The sequence below is a fragment of the Gouania willdenowi genome, chromosome 7 (assembly GCF_900634775.1).
Source record: "Gouania willdenowi chromosome 7, fGouWil2.1, whole genome shotgun sequence".
Lineage (NCBI taxonomy): Eukaryota > Metazoa > Chordata > Actinopteri > Blenniiformes > Gobiesocidae > Gouania > Gouania willdenowi.
The window spans coordinates 38,722,726-38,750,049 of record NC_041050.1 but is presented as its reverse complement, the minus strand read 5'-3'; the positions used below and the strand labels follow the sequence as shown (position 1 = coordinate 38,750,049).

The 27,324-nt window shown below is 43.0% G+C and overlaps 1 protein-coding gene across 1 annotated transcript; it reads right to left on the bottom strand.

Annotated features, from left to right (window-relative positions):
- Positions 1-690: 690 nt before the first annotated feature.
- On the bottom strand, positions 691-26,512 carry LOC114466627 (voltage-dependent L-type calcium channel subunit alpha-1D-like). The gene is made up of 49 exons (XM_028452220.1): positions 26,374-26,512; positions 26,015-26,115; positions 25,573-25,678; positions 24,917-25,056; positions 24,162-24,316; positions 23,938-24,090; positions 23,091-23,287; positions 22,911-23,014; positions 22,312-22,463; positions 21,777-21,851; positions 21,607-21,688; positions 21,199-21,359; positions 19,429-19,654; positions 19,068-19,275; positions 18,880-19,000; positions 18,677-18,752; positions 18,541-18,601; positions 18,418-18,478; positions 18,183-18,285; positions 17,436-17,565; positions 16,120-16,179; positions 15,933-16,039; positions 14,634-14,721; positions 14,437-14,544; positions 14,282-14,334; positions 14,059-14,205; positions 13,292-13,493; positions 11,206-11,364; positions 11,003-11,113; positions 10,842-10,925; positions 9,807-9,935; positions 9,661-9,726; positions 9,406-9,497; positions 8,623-8,782; positions 8,424-8,551; positions 8,164-8,260; positions 7,989-8,091; positions 7,068-7,169; positions 6,826-6,956; positions 4,459-4,579; positions 4,299-4,364; positions 3,972-4,185; positions 3,792-3,893; positions 3,520-3,653; positions 3,346-3,455; positions 1,746-1,947; positions 1,557-1,619; positions 1,376-1,476; positions 691-1,294 (listed from the first exon to the last, which is right to left on the bottom strand). Exons 1-49 carry the CDS (start codon positions 26,452-26,454, stop codon positions 1,025-1,027), a joined length of 6,003 nt encoding a protein of 2,000 aa, XP_028308021.1. The 5' UTR covers positions 26,455-26,512; the 3' UTR covers positions 691-1,024.
- Between the last annotated feature and the right edge of the window lie 812 nt (positions 26,513-27,324).

Sequence of the window (27,324 nt, the reverse complement as noted above, 5' to 3'; positions counted from 1 at the left end):
TTTTCCACTTTCAAGACATTTTAAGCACTCATAAACCCTTTCCTGCACCATATTTAATTTGCCATGCCCATTATTTGCCAGTTTAAACTAATTATTCCAATAATGACACTTTGAACCTTTTTGTTTTTTACCACTTTTTCTGTCCGTTTTTGTCTACTCGAATGTGCAACTTTTAACTTTTAAGAGAGCTGTGATGAGACAGTCGACTTGTTGAGCGCTTGTTGTTGAAGTGCTCAGACTTTGTTTAAAGTGGAGGAAACCTTTGAGTGTCTCTGAAAAACATTTAGTGAACATCTCGTCTGTGTCTAAACTTACATTTATTAACATTAGTAACTTAGCGCTGTATGTTTTATACACTCATTTAGTTCTGATGATACATTAGGGCTGGGCTGAGTTGGAGCTAGCACGTAGCAGCACTAGCTGAGCGGGGTCAGAGGGAAAAGGGGCGGGGCTTGTGTCACAATGAAGCACGGAGAGGCTGCTTGTGTTGGTTGGCTTTTATTTGTCATTTAAAACACAAAGAGTGAGAATAAAAAGGACACACACTGCAGAGAGTACAAAACACACACACACACACACTGAATGTTGTCGCTCAGTGTGAAACCACACACCTGGTTTCAGCGGGAAATGCAACACCAACTTATATCAAATGTAAAATGTTTGTGTCTTTGGAAACATTTTGTCCTACAAATGATGGAGGATGTGACGTGTTTTAAATCTGTTCTGTAGCTTTAATGTGAGCTGTCCCGTCACCATTTGTGTTTTATTCTGAAATAATGGACCACTTCCTGTTCTCCATCACATAATGTGGCTCACATCATTGTCCAGGAGCTGCTTGCCTTCTGTAGCATGCTAAAACATCACCACGTGACTTCCTGATGTCACGGCAAAGGTAGCAGGTCATGTGGTCGGCGTGCTCATCCTGACTGGCTCCTCGTCGCCATAGAGACCGCTAGTAAACAATAAGATTGCGCCTGGTCATCATGTGACTATAATATCCAGTTAAAACGATGTTTTAACAATGTCAGAACGACGTGACACAGGTCATCTCATCGGCGAGCTCGTCCTCCTCACGGCTCGTCCGGATTGGCTCCTCGTCGCTATAGAGACCAGCGGGGTCAGCGGTGGTTGAGGAGCCGCTGAGGAGGGCGTGGCTAGCTGAGCCCAGCAGGTCACTGGCTGCTGACTCCATTTCATCCACCGTCATGTGACACGCGTCTGCGATCTCACGCTTAGCAAACGCCACAAACTTTGGGTCACGAGCATAGAGACCCAACCCCTCAGAGATGAGGACCTGAAGGAGGACAGGGACAGAACAAAGATCAGGGTCAGAAAACAAGAATTCCACTCAGACCTGAACGTTGACGTTCCTCACCGCCTCCACTAGGCTGTCAGCTGACCCACGCTTCTCCGTCAACTGGGACCCAAGCTGGGACGGGACCCTCAGGGTGGTGTACGCACGGTAGGGGGGCGGGGCTAAAACATGGTCACATGATATGTCAAAAATGCATTCATTTAAAACAAAACAAAACCTGTTCAGTGTTGTGCGGTCTTACCTGGTGACCCAGCAGGGCCACCACACCAGGCTGGTCTGGGAGCAGCACCTGTGACGCTGACTCCTGAACATGAAACAGGAAGTGAGTTGACAAGCTCCTCCCATGTGGCAAACCATGGAGACATTTACAGATGAAACATGTTTCAAGATTCTAAGGTTTTTAAAACTCAAAAGATGATATTTCTCTGACCTCTTCCGACTCCACCCCTCTTCCCTTCACCACTGTGCTCGTTGACTCCGCCCCCCCATGGAGGGCTGCCCTCCTCCTCCACTAGGATGAGAGGGGCGTAGAGCAGGCGGCCGCGGCGAGGACACGGGTTGGCCCAGGAGGCCGAGGACGGTGTGGAGGAGTGGGCTGATGAGTGATGGGAGTCGTAGCTGCTCATTGGTCGCTGTTGGAAGCGGGCGGGGTTAGTCAGCTGTAGTTTTTCTACCTGTGTGCACACATTGTGTGTGTGTATGTGTGTGTGTGTGTGTGTGCGCTAGAGCTGAGCGATATGGGCAAAACCTCATATCAATTATATTATTCTCAATTATATCATATTTTATATATTATATCTCAAAACGGCGATATATGATAAAAATCTTAATTTAAAAAAAATTACTCAATAAAGTCTGACCAGAGAGATAAATCCTTTTTCCTGATGAAAAATACCACAAAGACACATTTATTAACAAACAGCTTTGTCTTATTCTCCTCTAAGTGACAGAACGTGTGAGTGAGTTCTGCAGTGTGTTCAGATGAAGGTCTGAGTTGGAACACACTCTGATCATCTATTTAAATGTTCTGAGAAGTCTAGAAAGAAACTAGTCCTAAAACCAGTATTTAATACAAAATAAGCTATTAATATATATATATACATTTATCGTTATAGGCAATATTGTAATTCTCTACTTTGCCAAAATAGAAAACTAAGGGGCAGATTCACTAAGATCTGAAATAAAGGGTGGTAAACAGGTGCAACCCTAATTCACTAACATTGCGTCACAAATATGTGCACGTATAGACATGGTTGAGACCGCCCTATTTATATAAACATTTTGCTCTTTCAATGTGGAGGGGTGAGTTCAATTGGAGGCAGATTGACTTCTCTGTCTGCACAAACATTTAATAATGTAGAAAACAAAACAAACACAAAATGTTCAAAAAAACAAATAATAACTTTAAAAACTAACCTAAAACCTATATTTTTCCCCCTTAATTTATTGTGGGTGTTCTGCTAGGTACTGTAACTTTGCTCTTAAAACAGGCAGATTTGGACAGAAATGTCCTATTGATCGGTTGATGCCATTGATCTGAGTTAATGCAGCAACACAGTCTGTCAATCAGTCGATCAGCACCATTTGAAGATGATCTACTGACCATCATCCAGCAGGTCTGACCTCCTGAGTAGTCACTCACACTCTTAAATTACACATTCCTACCTGATGCTCCTGCCATCAACGCAACACGAGAGTTTTACAGTCCAAACATGGAGAGAAATTATTTTCTCATACTAGAACGGTTAACTGTAACCTTTTTTTCCATCTCCGCTGTGTTTTGTATAAACATTTACTGCAGTGGATCTCTGCGTGTGTTTGTACCTGCTTGTCAGTCGTACTATTTTCCGGTGCTAAAATAATCACCGCAAACATTTCCAAACTTGATGAATTGCATTGCGCCCACTGCATTCATGTATTTGCATGTCCTAATGCCATTTTTTTTGCTCCCATTGTGAGATCCACCTACTTTACTTATTCATTAGAGGGAAACATGCTAAATGGTATGTGCGTGCGTGTGTGTGTGTTACCTGTGTGCGTGCTCTGCGGGGGGGTGATGTAGGGTGGTATGTTCCAGGCATGGGCAGGTCATCACTGTCCTGTCTCCTCAGACACTGGATGTTAAAGGATGGTTTTCGTCCTGAGAAACAAACACTGGACTCAGTCCAAACCCAGTCTGACACACGAGCTAGGCTTAGAATTACCAGTGGGCGTGGCAGGAAGCAGGCGGCGCCGAGTCGTCCTGCGGCCCTCTCCGTAGCCGTTACCATAGTTACTGTTGGTGTAGGGGTCGTGGACATCGTAGTGCTCTCTGTAGGACGACTCGTCTGGAAAATATCTGAAATATAAACAAGTGGAAATAGTTGGTCTGAGTCAGTTACTTCCTGTCTGTACCTTTCTGTACTTGTCTGTCTGTACCTGTCTGTCTGTCTTTTTTTACCTGTCTGTCTTTCTGTCTGTACCTGTCTGTCTGTACCTATCTGTAGACGTGATGCTGTCGTTGTCCTCCTCCATGTGTCCTGTTTCTCCGTACGTCTCCATGTCTCTGTTCCTATAGGATCGCTCCCTGGAGTCCCGCCTTCAAACAAACAAACACAACATGATTGGATGTAGCTGCTGTCATTAAAGATATCTTTATGTTTCAAACTAAACTCACCTGCTGTGCTTGTGGTAGGAAGGCCTCTTGTGGGCGAAGTCTACCAGTCCGTTCCTCCCTGCTGATTGGTGGTGGTGGTGATGGCGGTTAAATGAAGACATTGAGTCTCCATGACGAACGTTTTCCTCGTGTTCGTTACCGTTGGACATCAGCGTGAGAGATCCCACACGGTGGATCAGACCCCCGTTAGACACGCCTATGACCCCCCCTGGACCTGTGAGGTTAGTCACACTGAGATAAGTCGGTACCAACAACCCACCCTGGACCTGTGATGTTGGTTTAGACTGAGATGAGTCGGTACAAAAACAACACAATGTGTTTGTTTACCAGTAGGTGTCAGTAGAGAACCTCTCTTTTTCTTCTCTGGTCCAAACCCGTTCCCCCCCTGCCAACACACACAAACACACACACACATGCACGCACACACACACAGCTTTTAGGTTCTTGCTCTGTCATTAAACTCTGAGGAAGAGGTGCAGAAGCTTCATCACCTCGTCTTCCTCCACCCCGAGCTCCACCTCTTCCTCCTCCTCCTCCAGGTCTGCATTCAGAGCCAAACGCATCTCTGGACCCAGGTCCTGGAGAGTCTTCAGACCAGCCTTACACAGCTACACACACACACACACACACACACACCTATTAAATATCTACTTATCACATGCCTACTTACCACATATCTTCATATCACATACTGTACCAACTTTTCACATAACATAACTACCTATCACATACCTACTTATCACATACTGTACCCTCTTATCACATACATTCTTATCACATGCCTACTTATCACATACCTACTTTTCACATACCTACCTATCACATACCTACTTATGACATGCCTACTTGTCACATGTCTACTTATCAAATACCTACCTATCACAAACCTACTTATCACATGCCTACTTATCACATACACATGTGTAACCAACATACCTTCAGACCTGCCTACTAATCTCTTACCTACATACTTATTGGATGCATATACACTTCCTACAGATCTCAACCAACTTATCACATTATCATGCGTACTTTACACATCATGCCTACATATGTATTTATTGTCTACATACAAACCCAGTGATCGTATTCCTATGTATGTAACCTACAGTACATACTCATCATCTGCTGATAGCCTACACACATACCTATCACCCACTGACATATATATATATATATATATATATATATATATACATACAGTGGGGCAAAAATGTATTTTAGTCAGCCACCAATTGTGCAAGTTCTAAAAGAAAAGAGAGGCCTGTAATTTTCATCATAGGTAAACCTCAGATATGAGAGACAAAATAAGAAAAAAAAAAAAAAACAGAAAATCACATTGTAGGATTTTTAATGAATTTATTGGTAAATTCCACGGTAAAATAAATATTCGGTCACCTACAAACAAGAAAGATTTCTGGTTCGCACAGACCTGTAACTTCTTCTTTAAGAGGCTCCTCCTCCACTCGTTTCCTGTATTAATGGAACCTGTTTGAACTGGTTATCAGTATAAAACACACCTGTCCACAACCTCAAACAGTCACACTCCAAACTCCACTATGGCCAAGACCAAAGAGCTGTCAAAGGACACCAGAAACTAAATAGTAGACCTGCACCAGGCTGGGTAGACTGAATCTGCAATAGGTAAACAGCTTGGTGTAAAGAAATCAACTGTGGGAGCAATTATTAGAAAATGGAAAACATACAAGACCCCTGATAATCTCCCTCCATCTGGGGCTCCCGCAAGATCTCACCCTGTGGGGTCAAAATGATCACAAGGTGAGCAAAAATCCCAGAACCACATGGGGGACCTAGTGAATGACCTGCAGAGAGCTGGGACCAAAGTAACAAAGGCTACCATCAGTAACACACTACACCACCAGGGACTCAAATCCTGTAGTACCAGACGTGTCCTCCTGCTTAAGCCACTACATGTCCAGGCCCGTCTGAAGTTTGATAGAGAACATTTAGATGATCTAGAAGAGGATTGGGTGAAGGCCATATGGTCAGATGAAACCAAAATAGAACTTTTTGGTAAAAACTCAACTCATTGTGTTTGGAGGAGATAAAACACCATACCTACTGTAAAGCATGGGGGTGGTAACATCATGCTTTGGGGGCTGTTTCTCTGCAAAGAGACCAGGACGACTGATTCGTGTAAAGGAAAGAATCAATGGGACCATGTATCGTGAGATTTTGAGAGAAAACCTCCTTCCATCAGCAAGGGCATTGAAGATGAAACGTTCCTGGGTCTTTCAGCACCACAATGATCCCAAACACGTCGCCCGGGCAACAAAGGAGTGGCTTCATAAGAAGCATTTCAAGGTCCTGGAGTGGCTTAGCCAGTCTCCAGATCTCAACCCCATAGAAAATCTTTGGAGGGAGTTGAAAGTCCGTGTTGCCCAGCGACAGCCCCAAAACATCACTGCTCTAGAGGAGATCTGTATGGAGGAATGGACCAACATACCAGCAACAGTGTGTGAAAACCTTGTGAAGACTTACAGAAAATGTTTGACCTCTTATTTCCCACCATAGTTTGCAAATAAATTCATTAAAAATCCTACAATGTGATTTTCTGGATTTTTGTTTCTCATTTTGTCTCATAGTTGAGGTTTATCTATGATGAAAATTACAGGCCTCTCTCATCTTTTTAAGAGTGAGAACTTACACAATTGGTGGCTGACTAAATACTTTTTGCCCCACTGTACATACTTATCAACCTACTACTTATTAATTGTTCATCTACCTACGGATTACTTACCTACTTATCCCCTGTCCTGATAAAGCTTGCTGTTTAACAAAGGTTTGCTCTGAATACCATATTATCAGTAATCACTGTGTGTTGCTAAGCGACCTGTACGGCAGACGAGTTGGTTTCGTCCGACTCTCCCTGCAGGCCTCTTTTCTCCTTCCTCTTCCTGAACTTCCTGAAGTAATCCTGGATCAGGAACGTTGCATAGAACTTTCCCACAGTCACTTCCTCCTCTGAGGACAGACATGTACATTTGATAAGCAGGTACACACAGTACACATAGTAGACACAGTACACAAAGTAAACACAAACATGTTCATCTCCTGGCTCCGTACACACTCTACCTTTGTGAGGAGGAATTACTTCGTCCAACAGTTTGGGTTTCATCCGTTTCCAGATCTTCTTGATGATCCCCCTCAGCTCCTCGTTCTCCTGCTCAGGGTTTCCTAGCAACAGGATCAGGTAAAGAGGCGGGGTTAGCTGACACTCCTCCCCTCAGGTGGTCAGCTGATTTATATCACTGCAGCGCCCTCTGATGACGTGTTTATCACTGAGCTCCCACTGAGTATTTAGGGCTTAATGGACTTCAGTGTGGGATTTGAACCTTAAGGGGCGCCGATTGTAACGTTGCACATGCTAAAATAAACAACAACATTTAAATCTAAATCTAAATGCTAAATGTTAAATATAAGTGTTAAATGATAAATCTAAATGTGGAGCATAATCACCCTTTCTGAATAGACCGTAAAAAGCGCTCGTTCGCGTCAATGGAGCTTTTATTTTGGTAACTCCGGTGAATTTGCATATTAGCTAAATATTTCGTTTCATCCGTGACATTTAACATTTCAATTTAACGTTTAAAGTTTAACATTTAGATTTAAATTTTACATTTAACATTTAGATTTAACATTTAACACTTAGATTTAACATTAAACATTTAGATTTAGATTTAACATTTAAATTTAACATCACATTATATTTTTACAAGAAAAGTCTCATAAGTTTCACAAAAATTGCTGTAAATCTGGTCAAAAGTAATAAAATTCACAAAAGTTTTTTAAATGTTTGTTGCTAAATGTTGTGAAAGGTTTCTGTTTATTTTAGCATGAGCAACTTTACAATCAACGCCTCACATATTATTGGTGAAAAACATTGAGATTGTGCACCTAAATAAAACATTCATTCTTAAATGTTAAGCTTTAAAAACAGGGAACAAAAGGTGATCAATCTGTGGTCCGTGGCCTTGTTTCTAATGATTTTCGTACCTTCAGTCTTGATCTTGAGCGCGGTGCGTACCAAGGCGAACAGCGTAGCGTTGAAGGTCACCATGCCGTCGGCGTTCAGAGGCATGTTCATGGCCACTAGGCGCTGAGGAGGGAAAACCATGTCAGGCCGTGCTCTTACTTTGAAAAGTCAGCGCTCTGCTGCCCTCTGCATTACCTTGCAGGCGACTCTGTGAGGGCAGAGCTTCCCAAAGCCCAGAGGAGGCTGAATCCTCCTCAACAGAGCCACCACGTCCAGGTGTTTGATACGACCTCTGACATAAAACAGAATAACATATTAAATATGATAAGATAGGATAAAATAAGTCAGGATTATATTAGATATGTCAAGATGAGCGCAGAGAAATCCATATATGACGAGAACAAATAAAGTAGGATAAGTCAGGTTAAGATAAGTCAGGATCAGAAGTTTCTTACTTGGCCTCTGGATCGTACTCAGACCAAATCCTCTTAAACTCATCCAGGTGATGGGGGCCCAGGATCGACCAATCACGCGTCAGGTAGTCAAAGTTGTCCATGATGACGGCGACAAACAGGTTGATGATCTGAGGCAGAGGAAATATGAAAGTGTTAATGTGACAGAGGTCAAAGGTCAGAGGTCATCACACAGACTCACCAGGAAGGCACAAAGCATAAAGAAACTGATGAAGTAGACGATGGCAAAGTTACTTCCACAGCTGAACTCTTCTCCAGGCTCATAATCTGACTCTGGGTCACAGCGTTTACCTGGAAGACTGGCTAACATGATCTCCTGCCACGCCTCACCTGTAGCACACCTGGAGATAACCACAGATAGCGTTAGTCAGAGTTAGTCAGAGTCTTAGTCAGATAGAGTTAGTCAGAGAGTTTCATTTCATTTTATTGAGAGCCCCAATAGCTCCTGACTTATTGCAGGAGCTATTCTGCCTGGGATCTCCTCCAATTTTATTACAGATATTTACAATATTACATAAAAAGCAACATAGTCAGAGAGTTAGTCAGAGTTAGTTAAAGTTAGTCAGGGACTTAGTCAGCTAGAGTTAGTCAGAGTTAGTTAAAGTTAGTCAGCTAGAGTTAGTCAGAGTTAGTTAAAGTTAGTCAGAAACTTAGTCAGCTAGAGTTAGTCAGAGTTAGTTAAAGTCAGTCAGGGACTTAGTCAGCTAGAGTTAGTCAGAGTTAGTTAAAGTTAGTCAGGGACTTAGTCAGCTAGAGTTAGTCAGAGTTAGTTAAAGTTAGTCAGCTAGAGTTAGTCAGAGTTAGTTAAAGTTAGTCAGGGACTTAGTCAGCTAGAGTTAGTCAGAGTTAGTTAAAGTTAGTCAGGGACTTAGTCAGCTAGAGTTAGTCAGAGTTAGTTAAAGTTAGTCAGGGACTTAGTCAGCTAGAGTTAGTCAGTCAGTTAGTTAGAGGTCTAAAGTATCACCTGAAGAGCAGCAGCACTGCCTGAGGAAATGTCTGGAAGTTGTTGTTCCTGTTGATCTGAGTGTAGTCCTGCATCGCTATTTTCCCAAACGTCTGCAGAGAGAAGAACAGAGCAGAAAAAGTCTAGCTCTGGGCTAACTTAATCCTAAAGTAAGATCCTAATGATTATCTCAGATGTTTTTCCTTCAGCGCCGCTACATGCTAAGCTAACCAACACCAATGCACTAACAATGTGAGTGTATCTTAAGTGAAGGACCTGCATTCCAATGACGGCATAGATGAAGAAGATCATAGCGATGAGCAGAGCCACGTACGGCAACGCCTGAGGAGAAGAAGAGCATGGTTCACTCCATCACTACATACATCTATAGTAACGGATCCTTTAAACCCCGCCCCTCTGACCTGAAGGGATTTGATGAAGGTCCACAATAAGGTTCGAATCCCTTCCCCTTTACTCAGCAGCTTGACCAATCGCATCACTCGAAACAGGCGGAAGAAAGTGATGGACACTCTGGAGCTGTCCTCTCCACTCTGGAAGACCAACACACTTATCAATAATAATCAATAATCAAACTCATATCAATAATAACAACAACATACTGGTTAATCGTTTATTGATTATTGACAACAATGATTATTATTGAAACCAAAAAACATTAACAATGATAGACTTAAACAACAATGACAACAAAACGCGACAACAATCACCATTAACCACAATGAGGACAAAACAATATCAACAATGACTGGAATATTAGCTTTTTCTGAAGAAAATATAAGTGAGGAGGCAGTGCATAAGCTTAGCATTAGCATTACCTAGCATAGGCATTAGCTAGCATTAGCATTAACAATAGCATTAGTATAAGTTAGAATTAGCAATAACATAGCATTAACATTAATTTAAGTTAGCATTTTCATTAGCATACATTAGCATTATCATTTACGAGCATTATCATTAGCTTAACATTAGCATAGCATTAGCATTAACCTAGCAATAGCATAAACCTAGAATTAGAACTAACCTAGCATTAGCATTAACCTAGCAAAAGCATTAAGCTAGCATTAGCACTAACCTAGCATTAGCACTAACTTAACATTAGCCAAGCAATAACATTACCTAGCATAAGCTAAGCATTAACCTAGCAATAGCTTAACATTAGCAATAAGGTTGAAAACTGAACATGTTAAAGGTTGAATGGTTCGTAGGTGAATAGATTTGAAGGTGAAAAGTGGAGCAGCTCCTCTAGTTTAACTAGCTCTACACTCTGAGCTGAAAAGTCAATGCCGTTTCACAAAAAAATAAAAAATTAAAAGTTACAAATTATAAAAGTATAAGCATAAATGCCATACTCACTAATTATTGGAGACAATGATTATTAGGACAATAATATGAATATGAATATTGAACATAGATCTGTTTTAGGGACGTGAACTCACGCTGAACTCAGTGACCACGATGTCCACAACACTGCCCACTACAATCAGAGCGTCAAAGGAGTTCCAGGCGTCAACAAAGTAATGCTGAAGAAAGACAAAGATGAAAATATGAAAGATAAGATTAAAAAACACCAAACGTGGGGAACGCTGAGTTTGCTCACCCTGAGGCGCAGAGCCAGCAGTTTGAGGAGCATCTCAGCAGTGAACAAACCAGTGAAAACCATGTTGAGGATGTCCATGATGTGACTGAAGGTCTTGGACTGTTCATAGTGCTGCAGAGGTTTAAACACACACAGTGAGGCTTCACACACACACACACACACACACACACACACACACACACACAGAGTCTGTCTCCACCCACCTGCACTGCCAGGGTGACCGTATTCAACAGGATCAGGACAAACATCACGTACTCGAAGCAGGTGGAGTTGATAATGGACCAGAACTTGAACTGAATGGGATTCTTGGGGATGTAAAGCTTCAGAGGTGAAGCTTTGAGTGCGTACTCCACACACTGACGCTGTAATACACACACACACACACACACACACACACACACACACACACACACACACACTGTTTACACCATTTACTAGACAATGTTTTACTGCTGGTATCGGAAACAAACTAAATCTACTGTAATTTGTGTGTATATGTAATATATAACACAAATTTAACTTTATTTCAACACATCTTTATTTTAATACAAAACAAAAGCAGTACTGAACAACAAAAACAGACAAGTCAAGTTTGAAATGGTATCTTTCTCCCATAATAATGCAAATAAAAATGTGCAATAGTTGGCCGAGCCAATGAGAGCCGAACAGGAAAAAAACGTCATAACACCAGCGCAAAGCAGTATCAAAACAAACATGGCGGCCGACAAGACCTTTACAGCTGCACTCTGCTCTATTTTAAAAGACCTGGATAAATTGTTGAATCCACAACAAGAAGAGGCTTTAAAACTGTAAGTCTGTACCGCACTGTTTTAGTCTATTGGCTCCGTTTAGGGAAAAATAACTACGCTTGTTGCACTATTGTCAGATCTGCTCATCATTTGATTGGTTACTCTGCATGTGTTAGTCCCGCCCCGCTCAACCACCAGAACTCAAATGCCTGGTCAGCACTTCCAGACTAATCGCCTGTATGAATAATACAAGGAGATTAGGATGGACTCCAGGCGAACTCCAGGGAGTTCTCTGGGCCCTCCCCTCGGGGGGTTAGGCGCGGGGGTGGGGTGGGGGGGTGGGGGGGTCGATGGGGTGGGGGGTCTGGGGGTTGGGGGTGGGATCGGTGGCGTGGTGCGCTGGGTCCTTGGCTCCTTGGGGCTTTCTCGGGTGTGTATGGGGGGGCGATGGCTGCCTCTCGGCTTGGGATCTTGGGGGCGTTCGGGGGACTGCTTGGCCGTGGGGTGGTCGCTGGGGGCCCTTAGGCTGCCTGCTCTTGCTGCTGGCCTGACTGCTTCTTCGGGCCCGGGGGCGGCTCTTGGGTTTTGCAGTGGCGGTACTTGGAAATACATTTGTCATGGATGCACTGGCCTTGGGCTGTGGGATAACACTCATACTGGGCTCAACCTTAGACACGTTGTTCCCAAATACCTGTTTTATGGAATTTCCACTCACCTCTTCCTCTGTTCACAGCCACCACCATTATTCCTAAACCACACACTGGTCACCAAACTGGCTTGACAACACAACAATAAACACAATATACACAACCACAATTTCACATCGCATCACTTAAAACTATTCCTCACCCATTCCATATCCTATCTTGTATCCCTCTTCCCTGCTAACTTCCCCACCCCCCTCCAACCCCTCACCTTGGTGTAACACTGCCCTCTCTTTTTTACATCCTCCCTTTAATAAAGTATTTCTTACCCTTCCCTAGGGAGGGCTGGTGACGGTCACAATTATGCAATGAAATAAATAAATTTATTTAATTGCAATAATAAAATATGCATTGCTGTCAAAAGATTGCACTTCTTGTAGTGTTAACCTTCGAAAGCATGTGCAGACAAGGTAAAAAAAAAAAAAAAAAAAAAAAAAAAAAAAAAAAAGGATGGACTCCAGGCTACAACTCTCGCGTCTTCTGATTGGATTTTTGTCACAATCTATTTTTGTCCTTTATAAGTTGACGATAATGTCTATTAATTTAGTCATAGTTTTAGTCTCAATCAATGACTCAGGTTTGCAGGTCTTTTCCGTTAACTTTAAGGGTTTCTTCAGCTTAACGTTGGTTTTTACTTTGGTTTGTATTTACTTGTTCACCAGTGGAGTTGTGGTAAACGTGGGTTCCTTCAGACGTGGTGCTTCGTAGAATGAAACTCTCTGCCTGTCGGAGAATTTTTTTCTTTTTTTTAACCGTAAGCTGGTTCTAACCATCTTTTACTTCACTGAGTGTCTGACACTTTCTTGCTGTATTTCATTAAAAAAAAGTTTTGGTACCTGGTTCTTGTCCAGCTCACAGTTCTTGTACTCCTGCTCTCCCTGCTCTCTGAAGGTGATGATGACGAAGCCGACAAAGATGTTCATCATGAAGAAGGCGATGATGATGATGTAGACAATGAAGAAGATGGAGATTTCCACTCTGTAGTTGTAGATCGGACCAGAGTTCTCTCCGTTAGCATCGATAGCTTTGTACAGCAGACTGTAGGAGGGGATAAAAATGAGTGAGTGGTAGCATTAAGGCAGCTAACAATGTAGCTAACGCACTGCAGCTACCAACTTAGCTAACACTGCAGCTAACAACTCAGCTAACAATACAGCTAACACTAAAGCTAACAACTCAGCTAACATTTAAGCTAACAACAGAGCTAACATTGTAGCTAACAACTCAGCTAACACTGTAGCTAAGCTGAGTTGTGAACTTACCTTTTCACACAAGCTTTAACTTATGATTGTTATTTATTTTCTGTATTTACCTTAATTGTTGTTGTTTCCTTTATTTAATTTCAGTGTAATTGTATTAACAACTGTAAAGTTTCTGGGTTTTTGAAAAGCGCTTATAAATGAAATGGAATATTATTATTAATTGTGAGTGGATTTTCAGTTATTAATGAGCTAATTATGAAATAATTCCAGGTTTACAGTCAGTTAATCTGAAGTATATTTATCGTAATTAGGCTTTGATGCAGAGCTGTTTGAGTTATTTGTGAGTGAATTGTCATCAACAGATCAAAGGAGTTAATGGTGTTGATCAAAGTCAGACTCACGCTGGCCATCCTTCAAAGGTAGAGACGGTGAACAGGGCCATCATCCCCATCAGAACGTTATCAAAGTTAAAGTCACTGTTCAACCAGATCCTCTCTCTGACCATCGGGTGACTCACGTCTCCATCTTTGTACACGACGAAGGTTCCCCTAAAACACACACACACACACACACACATTAGCATCTGTACTCAGACGCACAACCGTGTGTGTGTGTGTGTCCTACTTGCACTCCTCTGGTGTGTGTTTTGCTTCATCAGTGCAGCGATAAAACTTTCCCTGAAACACAAAACACAGGAAACCTGACGACTGTCCAGAGAGAGTGTGTGTGTGTGTGTGTGTGTGTGTGTGTATGTGTGTGTGTGTGTGTGTGTGTAACACCTTAAACAGCTGAACTCCGATGCAGGCGAACATGAACTGCAGCAGCGTGGTAACAATCATGATGTTTCCAATGGTCCTGATGGCCACAAACACACACTGCACCACGTGCTGTAACACACAAACGCACACACACACACACACAGGTCTGAGTGTAACAATGCTCTCTCACCAACATCTATCTGTTCTGCTGTGTTTACCTTCAGTCCTTTAGCTCTGTTGATGGCTCTCAGTGGACGGAGGACTCGGAGAACACGGAGGATCTTCACCACAGAGATGGCACTGGAGCTACACACACACACAGGGGAATCAAACTCAGCACGTGCTTCAAGTCCACAAAGCTGTGAGTCGTTGGTTCTTAACCCATGTACTTCCAACACTGGAGGTCACCAGGAGTCAATGAAAGGTCTACAGAGACCTACAGAAACGTAGATCTAACAGCAACATGTAAATGACCATCTGTGATATTAAATTAGAGGACACTGCAGCGTCACATCCTGTAGCTTTAGATAAGATACGGGGCTACTGGCTCATTCCATGTCATTTCAACACATTTTCAGGACGCATTTTCGTCTAAAAAAATTCAGACATTTTCACTAATTCCATCCATCCATCCATTTTCATACCCGCTTATTCCCGTTTAACAGGGTCGCGGGGGTCTGCCGGTGCCAATCTCCGGCTCTCATAGGGCGCTGGGCGGGGGTACACCCTGGACAGGGCGCCAGTCCATCACAGGGCAACACAGACACAGACAACCATTCACTCTCTCATTCACTCCTATGGGCAATTTAGAGACTCCAATCAACCTTACAGTCATGTTTTTGGATTGTGGGAGGAAGCCGGAGTACCCGGAGGAAACCCACGCAGCATGGGGAGAACATGCAAACTCCACACAGAAAGGACCCAAGTGTCCACCCCAGGGCTTGAACCCTGGACCTTCTTGCTGTGAGGAGGACGTGCTAACCACTAAGCCACCGTGCGCCTATTTTCACTAATTGTTTCTTAATAATTCAATAGGCACACTGTCTTTTTTTTGTTTGAATGGATGAATACTTTCTGAGATATGGACAGTAAACAATAAATGATTATTAGACACAGAGTCAAGCTACAATGGCCTCATGCAAAGGATTTTAAATATTCACAAATAGTAAAATAACCCATAGTCGCATAAAGAAAAATTGTTTTATATCCCAAAAAAGAGTAACCTTTATACTATTCTAAAACAATGTTTGACAGAAGTTCCACAGTGTGGATTGATAATTTCAAATTGGTTTTAAAATGACCAAATTACTCCAAAATTACGGATGCACACACTCGGGGTTTGCGCAAGCCATTGACAAAGTTTCAGGTTGATCAGACACTGCGTCGGGGAGATATTTGCTCCACGGATACACACACAGACCTTTCTTGCATTATAGATAGATGACCCTACTGTAATTAACAACATTTGTGGGCGGAGCTAGTCAGCTGATGGGCAGCAGTGAGAATCAAACACTCACTGCAGGAAGAAGGAAACCAGTGAGACGCTGACGACCAGTAGATCCAGCAGGTTGAACCAGTTCCTGCAGAAGGATCCTTGATGGAGGAACGCTCCGTGCACAGTCATCTACACACAGGAAGTCATGCTTTTATTTATAACGCACCTCTATTGTGAAAGCAGACCTAACGAGTAGTGCTCATGTTTACCTTCAACAGGATTTCCACAGTGAAGATGGAGGTGAAGGCGTAGTCTGCGTAACCCAAGATCTGCAGACACACACACACACACACACACTGTAACCTACTGTACACTACATGCTAAGCGAACTAAACATGTAGGACTGGTGGCTACATGCTAAGCTAATCAAACTTGTGGGAATGGCTGCTACATGCCAAGCTAACCAAATATGTGAGACTGGTCTCTGTATGGAGATCCTTCCCAGTGCACATTTAAACTCAAATATTCATTTTCTAGTTTCCTTCTCCCTCACCTTAAAGATACACAACAAGCCCTGAAAGATATTTATTTATTTATTTATTTATTTATTTATTTATTTATTTATTTATTTATTTATTTATTTATGTATTTATGTATTTATTTATTTATTTATTTATTTATTTATTCAGTTTATTTCTAACATGGTTACATTCACTTTTTTTTTTTTTTCGTCCATGCCAAAAAAGGAGACGAGAGAAGCAGTTTGCTTATCTAAGTCCCGTCCCCTGTTTTGAACACAGAAAATTTACATCAAAGCTTGTTTCTCTGGTCAAACATTCTTAGGTTGTTCTGAACACAATTTCATTTTTTTTTTCCTCAACTGTAGTCAGGATGAGACAAGACCATATTTTTACAATTTGTTTTGAAAATTTTAGTTAGAAAAATGGGCGGACTTCATCACCTGATGGTGTGTAAATGCTCAGCTGCTGTTACTGAGTGTCTTTACAGAAACAGCTGCTCCGTGTGTGTGTGTGTGTGTGTGTAACCCGGTTAGTCACTGACCCACTTCTGCTGGCGTTTAATCTGTAGGAGCTCCGCCCCCTCACTTAACAGCAAAAATGTAAATAAAAGCCTCTTTCTTATAAACAGTGGATTAAACCTAACTGATGATCATTGGTTGAATATTTTTATTTCACACACACACGACTTCTATGACGTTTTATCATATTTTAAGTTATTTATAATCCAAACTATGTTAATGCAAGTTTTCTTTTGTGTCATTTTGGATTTTGTATTTTCCTTTCTGATTTGTGTAGTTAAGGTAACTTTTTTGTGTTTTGTTGTAATTTTGTGTTGTGTCACAAGCAATTTTTAGATGTTGGAATATTTTTGAATTTTAACACAACTTCAAAAATAAATTGGATTCTCTCCACAATTCTGAAAAAAGGAAGAGGGTCAGAAAATAGAATTCTGGTATAATTTTTAAAAATACCAGAATTGATGAATTAATGGAAAAACATTTTCACTATGATTCCATCCTATTGTTTAGTTTTAAAACGTGGTTCCACTTCTGTGTGAGACTTACATTGTTCCTGAAGGAATGCGCTCTGATTGGATCCTCGGCAGCCAATGAGCAGCTGCTGAGGATGATGAAGACGAGGATGAGGTTGGTGAAGATGTGATGATGGATCAGAGTGTGGCAGCAGACACGGATCCTGTAGACGCACAACTGACATCAGAAGAACAACAACAACACACACATAGTAACACACAAAGTAACAGACAGTGTGTAACACACACAGTAACGTAACACACAGTAACAAACAGTGTAACACACTCACATAGTAACACACACTGTAACACACACACAGTAACGTGACACACACACACACAGTAACGTAGCACACACACACAGTAACGTAACACACACACACACAGTAACGTAACACACACAGTAACACAAACACACACAGTAACACAAACACACACACACAGTAATACAAACACACACACACACAGTAATGTAACACACACACACAGTAACACAAACACACACACACACACACACACAGTAACGTAACACACGCACACAGAGTAACGTAACACACACAACCAGTAACGTAACACACACACAGTAACACAAACACACAGTAACACAAACACACAGTAACGTAACACACACACAGTAACACAAACACACAGTAACACAAACACACACACACAGTAACACAAACACACAGTAACGTAACACACACACAGTAACACAAACACACACACACACAGTAACGTAACACACACACAGTAACACACACACACAGTAACACACACTCACGGGTTGGTTTTGCTGAGGCAGAAAAAAGCACTTCCTTCAGGAATGGGAAGAACTTTCTCTTTGGGCGGAGCCAAGTCAGCCATTTTCAGCTGTACACTTCCCTCTGAAACATCATCATCAGTAACACACACTCATCATGTAATAACAACCCTGCGAGTGGTTCAGTGTGACTCTGTAACCACTGAGGAACTTTCACTCTTTTTGATAGTTTGTGATAAAGATGAAGATGTCTGACCGTCCTCTCCCTCAGGAAGCTCCTCCTCCTCCTCGTACTCCGTGTCCTCGTCCACGTCCACCTGCAGCAGAACAACACTCAGGGGTCAGAGGTCAGAGATCAGGGGTCAGAGATCAGGCTCACCTTCACTGTGCCTTCTTCAGGCTCCTCCTCCTCCTCTGGCTCCGCCCCCTCCTTCTTTTTGCTGCAGGAAACAATGTTAGCAAACATCTTCATCATCATCATCATCATCATCATCATCACTGTGAGAGGCTCTCACTCCTTGTTCTTATCGTCTCCATCTCCTCCTGCCAGGTTGTCCACGGCGATGGCCAAGAACACGTTCAGCAGGATGTCTGAGCTGTGTTCAGAACCACAACACGACACGACACGACACGACACGACACGACACGACACGACACGACACGACACAACACAACACAACACAACACAACACCACAGAGGAGTGTTAAAGGAGGATACAGTTTCCACAGATGAAGAGGATGACGAAGTAGATGCAGACGATCATTCCAGGGAACACGGGGCCACCGTACGCCATGATGCCATCGTACATCACCACGTTCCAGTCCTCACCGGTCAAGATCTTAACGTCACATGTTACACATTAAAGAAGGGACAGTTTGTCACAGAGCGCCAACACACACACACACCTGGAAGCAGGTGAGCAGTGCTTGAGGGAAGGCGTCGAACGTGCTGCGTTTGGTCTGCGTTTCGTCGAAGTTGAACTTCCCTCCAAACAGCTGCATGCCCAGCAGAGCGAAGATGATTAGGAAGAGGAAGAGCAGCAGCAGCAGAGACGCGATGGACTTCATGGAGTTCAGTAGAGATGCCACCAGGTTGGACAGAGCCGTCCAATGACTGCACAGACACAGGATACACCAATCAGCATCCTGTGTGTGTGCTGAGCGAGGGGCGTGATCAGATGTTACAGTTAGACTGGTGTTATCTAGTGACTCTCAGGTATTAATCTACACTAAGTTGATCAAAGAGTGTGTACGACCTTGTCCTCACCGTGTGACCTTGAAGATGCGCAGCAGGCGCACGCAGCGCAGCACAGAGATGCCCAGAGGAGGCATGATATCCATCTCCACCAGGATGGTCTCCACGATGCCTCCACACACCACGAAGCAGTCGAAGCGGTTAAAAAACGCCACGAAGTAATGAGCCAGACCCAGACTGTACATCTTTAACAACATCTCCACCGTGAACAGGGACAGCAGCACTTTGTTAGCTATGTCTGCAACACAACAGCAACACAACAATAACACAACTGTTGCACAACAATAACAACACAACTGGGGTATATTCCAGAAAGGAGGTTCAACAAACTCCGAGTCTATCCATAAACTCTGGGTCAACGTACCCCGCGATGGGAAACTCTGGGTCTCTGATTCTGTCTGTGGAGGCGGGGCAGCATCGCTGGGAGGGCTGATCAATTCTTCTACAGCCGCACACAGCACTTTTCAAAGACAGCTCCACTTGTACTTACAGTTTAAATGTTCAATTTATGGAGTTTTCAAAGGATGAGTTCACTCAAAATGTAATTATAATTTAAAAGATGTATTCAAGGAGTATTCGACTTTTATTTGGTCCCAGTAAGTTGGAAAGTGTTTAGCCCTCCGGCTACAGTGGCTATAAAGACAGCGACGGCCGCTTGACGTTGCGTCATTTATAATGATTTTTATTGTAATGTAGTCATCAGAGTCGTCTGGACGTCCAAAAAAGACATCATAAAAAATACCTTTTCTACAAAAGCCGTAATGTGCCTGTGTTTTCACCGTGTCAGGATGGTGGTCTAAGGCGCCTGACTCCAGGATTCTTCCTTCGGCTGCCGTGGGTTTGAATCCCACTTTTTACATATCTATTTTTCATTTTAACATATTTAACATGGCAAATTCCACCTTTAAAAAAACCTACAGGAAAAAAATAAACATTTTAGGGTATTTCCTGGGTTAGGGTTAGGGCTAAAATAGAAGGGATAGCGGGTTAGCTAAAAATGAATATGAGCTGACGGAACTTTAAGTCACGTAATGCACCTATCACGTGACCTAAACTGGCCAATGAGGGCCGCTGCGTATGCATAGACTGGCAGTCTATTGATACGTTTCCGTATCAATAGCCATGGCCTAAGAAATATGACTAAGCTTGGATTCAAACCCCCAACCCTACACTCCCTAACGCACCTCCTTACCCACTGTGTGACAGGTTTGTAACCAGGGAACTTTACTACAGATGTCAGTGGATGTTTTAATGCAGATCAACCTCTCAGTGTCTTTCCCTAATGCTCTGCATCCGCAATGTTAGAAAGAAAACTACTGTTTGCAAAAAAACACAAGCAGCACATTTGATGTGAGCACGTGTGTGGTGTGTGATGTTACTAATGTGTGTCAGAGAAGAGTGTCAATGTACACTAAAGTGTTCCTTGAGAAGCGGTGTTCAGGTGGGCGGAGCCAGGTAGAAACCCAGGGTTTCTTAGACAAAACCTGCCAGTGAGCAGGTTTAGTTCACGGAGAATGTTACCATGGCAACAGACTCAGAGAAGAGCATACATCGCCTTCAGGAATGGGATGCTCAGAGTTTCCCTCATTTCAGCCAGAACATACTCAAAGTTTGAACATAACCCGCTTTATGGAATACCCCTGTTACACAACAACAACCACAACGCAACCACAACAATTACATGTCAACTCAATGACAACTCAGTGACAACACAATACCAAGTACACACACTGTCTGTGATTGGCTGTGTGTGGCGACCAATCAGAGCAGGTAGTCTGTTACCTTGCACCTGTGTGAGCCAGTCAGGTTGGTCGTAGTGCTCTGAGGCGCTGAGGGACGTGTTGAGGAAGACAAGCAGCAGAACCAGCCAATAGAACGTCACCGATTTAACGGCCGTTCGACAATTTCGGCGACAGACGCGATTCCAGCGACGCAACATCCGACTGTGTAGTCACATGATCACTACATGATCACTACATGGTCTAATCACCAGAGTCACCACAACACCCTGATCACCTGATCAGGTCAGAAACTCACCAGCAGCCGACCTTCATCAGACGAGCACTGGAACACACACACAGACAGTCAGTTAGACACACACACACACACACACACACACACACACACACACACACACACACACACACACACACACACACACACACACACACACACACACACAGTCAGTACCAGCAGGACTGGCAGCAGTCCGTGTGTTCCTCGTCAATGTTCTCCGTGTTCTCTGAGGCTGTTTCACTAGCAGGTAGACTAGCTGAGGAACAGACAGAGTTACAGACACTGTCAGTTTCCTTGTATTATTAATCATTATTAATGCATGATGAGGAGGGGGCGGAGCTTACTGTGAGTCTCGTTGGAGTGACTGAACCATCCAAACTTTCCTCTTTTCTTGTCTGACAGGTCGCCCAGAGACGGACCTGAAACAGAACCATCATCAGACGCTCTGAGATCTGGTCTAGTTCTGCTCTGTCTGGTTCTACTGGGTCTGGTTCTGTTGGTTCTGGTTCTGTTGAGTCTGGTTCAGTTGAGTCTGGTTCTGTTGAGACTGGTTCTACTGGGTCTGGTTCTACTGGGTCTGGTTCTGTTGAGTCTGGTTCTGTTGAGTCTGGTTCTGTTGAGACTGGTTCTACTGGGTCTGGTTCTACTGGGTCTGGTTCTGTTGAGTCTGGTTCTGTTGAGTCTGGTTCTACTGGGTCTGGTTCTGTTGAGTCTGGTTCTGTTGAGTCTGGTTCTACTGGGTCTGGTTCTACTGGGTCTGGTTCTACTGGGTCTGGTTCTGTTGAGTCTGGTTCTACTGGGTCTGGTTCTGTTGAGTCTGGTTCTGTTGAGTCTGGTTCTGTTGAGTCTGGTTCTGTTGAGTCTGGTCTTGTGTCTTACGTGAGTTCCCGTCCTCGTCCAGCTCGTCCATGTCCTCAGCCTGTGTGATCCAGTCCATGTACCCACACAGGTCCTCCTCCATCTGCTGCTTCTCACGTAGCTTCTGGAAGTCTCCCCTGGCTTTGGCCTTCTCCCTCTCCTTACTGAACTCTCTGTGGGATACAGGGCACACAGAACGCCCAACGTTAGGACACGGGCAACGGATGGCCCTCAGACAACGTCTGTGCAGCCCCAAAGTAAACATAGAAAACCACTACAAAAATACACAAAACGACTACAAAAATATAGAAAAAAATACAAAAAATTACTTCAAAACACAGTGAATGACAGTAGAAATTACAAAACGACACAAAAAACACAACACAAGAACACAAAAATAACAACAAATTGACAGAAACTGTTTGCAAAATAAAATGATAATGCTACGTATATTCTATATATTCTGCTAACATGATTGTTGATCTTGTGACCCTCAGATGTTTGTTGTCTCGCACCCTGTGATCAAATAGTTGCCCTTTTCTGATGAATATTTCTGGTTATTATTCCTGGTTATAGAGGAACCAGTGGATGGTTAGATGTTAGGTGTAGCACAGACGGACCCGCTCAGGACTCCCAGGACCAGGTTGAGGACAAAGAAAGATCCAAAGATGACCAGACTGACGAAGTAAACCCAGGGCAGCTCAAAGCCGATGGCGTCGTTCATCTGCACACACAGCAGAGTACAGTGTTTGTGTGTGTGTGTGTATGTGGGTATGCGTGCATGCGTGTGTGTGTCTCACCCAGTACAACACGTCAGTCCAGCCCTCCATGGTGATGCACTGGAACACCGTCAACATGGCAAAGAAGAAGTTGTCAAAGTTGGTGATTCCTCCGTTTGGTCCGTCCCACCTCCCTCGACACTCGGTGCCGTTAATGGAACACTGACGACCGTGACCTGCGAATGCACACGGAACAGGATCGTCCTCCACGTAGTTATCTGTGAAAAACACAATGTGAATCAGGATCAAAATCAGAATCAGAATCATAAACACATTCAGACCCATGAGCAGCAGCATGTTACTGTGGGATCACTAGAACCTTAATGTTCTGTTTCTTTCCCTGTTTAAATACTTACTGCTGTTAAACCTCAAGAAGTCATACAAACATGATCAATAGGGCTAATGGATTAAACCACTGTTAATAATTGTATATTTTTCAAGAGCTGGGACTTTAACACGTAATTGTGATTAATTATACCCATAATACTGATGCACAGACCACAACACAAGAAACAGGAGAACCAGAATAGAAGTTGTAAGACAATTATAGACAAAGTCTATAATTGATTAGATTAATTTATTTATTCTAGCATCACCACTAGCTTCTATGGTTCATCTGATTTACAGAAGCCGGAGGTTACGCTGATCACATCGTGACTAATGTGTTGTGTCATATTTTCTCCACTTGTAATTACTCACTGGTTTAAACATCATGGAAATGTGTGAGAAGCTTTACAGCTGTGTCGTTACATAGTGTGAGATTCTGAGCAACTTATGACATGTTGGACTTTGCTACTTCATAGAAACTAAGATCTGAAACCATCTCCTCAGTATGACCTTCTCCTGAAGACCTGAGCATTGTTCCTACCTGTCCCCACATAGTAGCAGGTCCGGTGCATGCGTCCGATGAAGAGCTCCAGGCCGATGATGGCGTAGATGATGATGACAAAGAGCACAAGCAAAGCGATGTGGAGCAGAGGAACCATGGCTTTCATGATGGAGTTCAACACGATCTGTAAACCTGAGACAAATATGAGCAGGTCAACACTGGGCAGGAAGCCCCGCCCCTTTCCTTCAGACCTACTGACGTACTGGGGACCCCTGAGACCAGTCGTAGGGGCCGAAGGACCCTGAAGGCTCTCAGAGCTTTAACGTCCAGACCTCCAGGCTTCCCTGGGACGTGGTGAGTGCTGGCCTGTTCTCCACTGGACTTATGGGTCATGGTTTCCAAGACGACACTGAACAACCTGCAGAGAGGAGGAGCAGCTGATCATCACCTGTCCACTGGGAGGTGCACTGCTTTGGTAACACACACAAGACTAAACCAACCTCAGCCCCAAAAGTAAATAAACAAAAACACACAAAACAGTAACAGAGCTGGGACTTTAACACATCCATTGTGAACATTTTTAAATCACAGTTAAAGGCTCTTTTTTTCTCCACTGCGTATGACTGAAAGGGAGATTTTTGGTCATGTTGTTCTTGATGTAATGTGTTTGTTGTGTTTTAAAGGTTTTTACTGATGATTTTAAATGTTTCTGCTGCTGATTTTACTGTTGAATGTTTTCTGTTGCACTTGTTGATCATGTAAAGCACATTAGGTTGCCTGGTGTATGAAATGCGCTACACAAATAAATTTGCCTGGCCTTGCCTTGCCTAATAGAAACAAAAACATCACATAAAAAAACAACAGAAACACAAAAAAATGACACAAAACAACCACAGAAACACAAACAATTACACAATGAACAACAACAACAGAAAGACATGAAACAACACTGCTTGTGTTACCGTTGTGTTCTCACACTGAGGGGAACTTTCAAGACCAAAGTGTGATGTTTTTTTACCCAACGATGACGATGACGAAGTCCAGCAGGTTCCATCCGTTGCGGATGTAGGAGCTGGGATGCATCACCAGGCCGTACGCTAAGATCTTTAGGAAGGTTTCTATGGTGAAGATAATGAGGAAGACGTACTCCACTTGTTCCTGAAACACAGGAAGTGTTTGAACACATGAGCAGATTAAAACAATAATACTGATTATGGGTTCATTCAATAGAACTTATCATCATCATCATCAGGGTCATGATTGATCAATAATAATGAATTCATTAATGTTAATTAATCTGTCGAAAGTGATCAGTTGTTTTGGGTCTGAATGTGTGGATGTGTGAGGGTTTGATGGGTGCGTGTGTGTGTGTTTGTGGGTCAGTGTGAGCATTATGTGGGAAACACAAAGTGACAGCATGAGCACACAGACACACACTGGAGGAATGAGACGCAGCAGAGCAGAAAGTACTGTTTCACTCAGTACTCAGTACTTACTACTACTTCAAACGGTACTTTACTCTAAACCTCTGAGGTGATTTGAATGATTCTTTCCTTTGTTTGTTTTGTGTTTCTTCATATGTTTTATTTGTGAGACTGCATCAAAACGACATTAGCACAACATGAACACCACAGACACACAGTAAAGTATGTGTAGCATGTTGCATGTTCTCACCAGGTCGTGGTTGGTGGAGTTGGAGTCGTCTTCAGGGAAAGGTTTAGAAACTCCCAGAGCTACACAGTTGGCAAAAATAGCCAAAAGGATGAAAATGTCAAAAGGTCTGAGAGGGCAGGTCAAAGGTCACATCCAATCAGTGGAAGGGGGCGGGGCAATGATAACTAGTCAGCATGCTAACTATTCCCTAAGTAGCTAAACTCACTAACGAAAGCTTTTTACTGAATAGAATTATAAATATGAACTTGATCATTACCTAACGAAACAAACCTGCTAATGACTCACTTACCATTACCTTAACTACTTACCTAACACATTAGATAAAATGTTTATCTTGCTGGTAACTAGTTAGCTTACCAATGGGTGAGTTAACTAACCCTGTTAGCTAGCTAACTAACCTATGGGGTGAGTTATCTAACCTGTCTAACCAGGTAAAGGATACTTCCACTCCACAATGTGCAGCGCTGCACGTCTGATCGGGTTGTTCAGTTTCAGACAGTACAAGGCTCGAGGAGCTCGCTGCACCTGATTGGTCCCCTGCACCTGTGGAGGAAATGACATCATTTGTCTCGAGTTATTACTCAAAAGTTTTCTCAACCGGTTTAACCGCGGTATGTGTCATCGCTTTATTAGTGTGTCACCTGTGTATTAGCATGTTAGCATGTTGTCTCACCTGTGTATTAGCATGTTGTCTCACCTGTGTATTAGCATGTTGTCTCACCTGTGTATTAGCATGTTATCTCACCTTTTTCTTAACATGTTATTTCACCTGTGTATCAGCATGTTAGCATGTTATCTCACCTGTTTCTTAGCGTGTTGTCCTCTCTTCCTCTGCGTGCCGGTGGAGCTGGTGGTTGAGTGAAGCGTGTCCGTTCGGGTCATCCTGACGCCGGATTCGTCCCCACCGTCCAGCTCTTCGTCCCACTCCCCCTCTCTCTCCCCCACTCCCCCGTCGCCCTCCTCCTCGGCCCCACCCTCCTCACCTCCATCCACTCCGTCACCAGCTTTGGTGTAGCCGTTATGACCCATTCCTGCTCAAACACATGGAAAACAAACAAATCAGCAAAACATGCTAACTTTCTAATACACAGGTGAGACAACACACTAACATGCTAACACACAGGTGAGACAACAGGCTAATACACAGGTGAGACAACACGCTAACATGCTAATACACAGGTGAGACAACATGCTAACACACAGGTGAGACAACAGGCTAATACACAGGTGAGACAACACGCTAACATGCTAATACACAGGTGAGACAACATGCTAATACACAGGTGAGACAACATGCTAACACACAGGTGAGACAACATGCTAATACACAGGTGAGACAACAGGCTAATACACAGGTGAGACAACATGCTAACATGCTAATACACAGGTGAGACAACATGCTAACATGCTAATACACAGGTGAGACAACATGCTAACATGCTAATACACAGGTGAGACAACATGCTGATACACAGGTGAGACAACATGCTAATACACAGGTGAGACAACATGCTAACGTGCTAATACACAGGTGAAACGACACATTATGATCACTTTAGATGTAAAATGTTTCAGTTTAAAGCTCATATTTTTTGTTTTTCTTTCTACGTTGTTGGTGTCACTAGCACTAGAGGGCAGTGAAAATCAGCTTTAATGAGTGCAGTCGGCCGTCAGGGGCAGAAATATCAGTTTTTTATTGCTTTTCAGTGAAAAACATTAAAGATAATTATTCACAAATTGATTATTAATTGA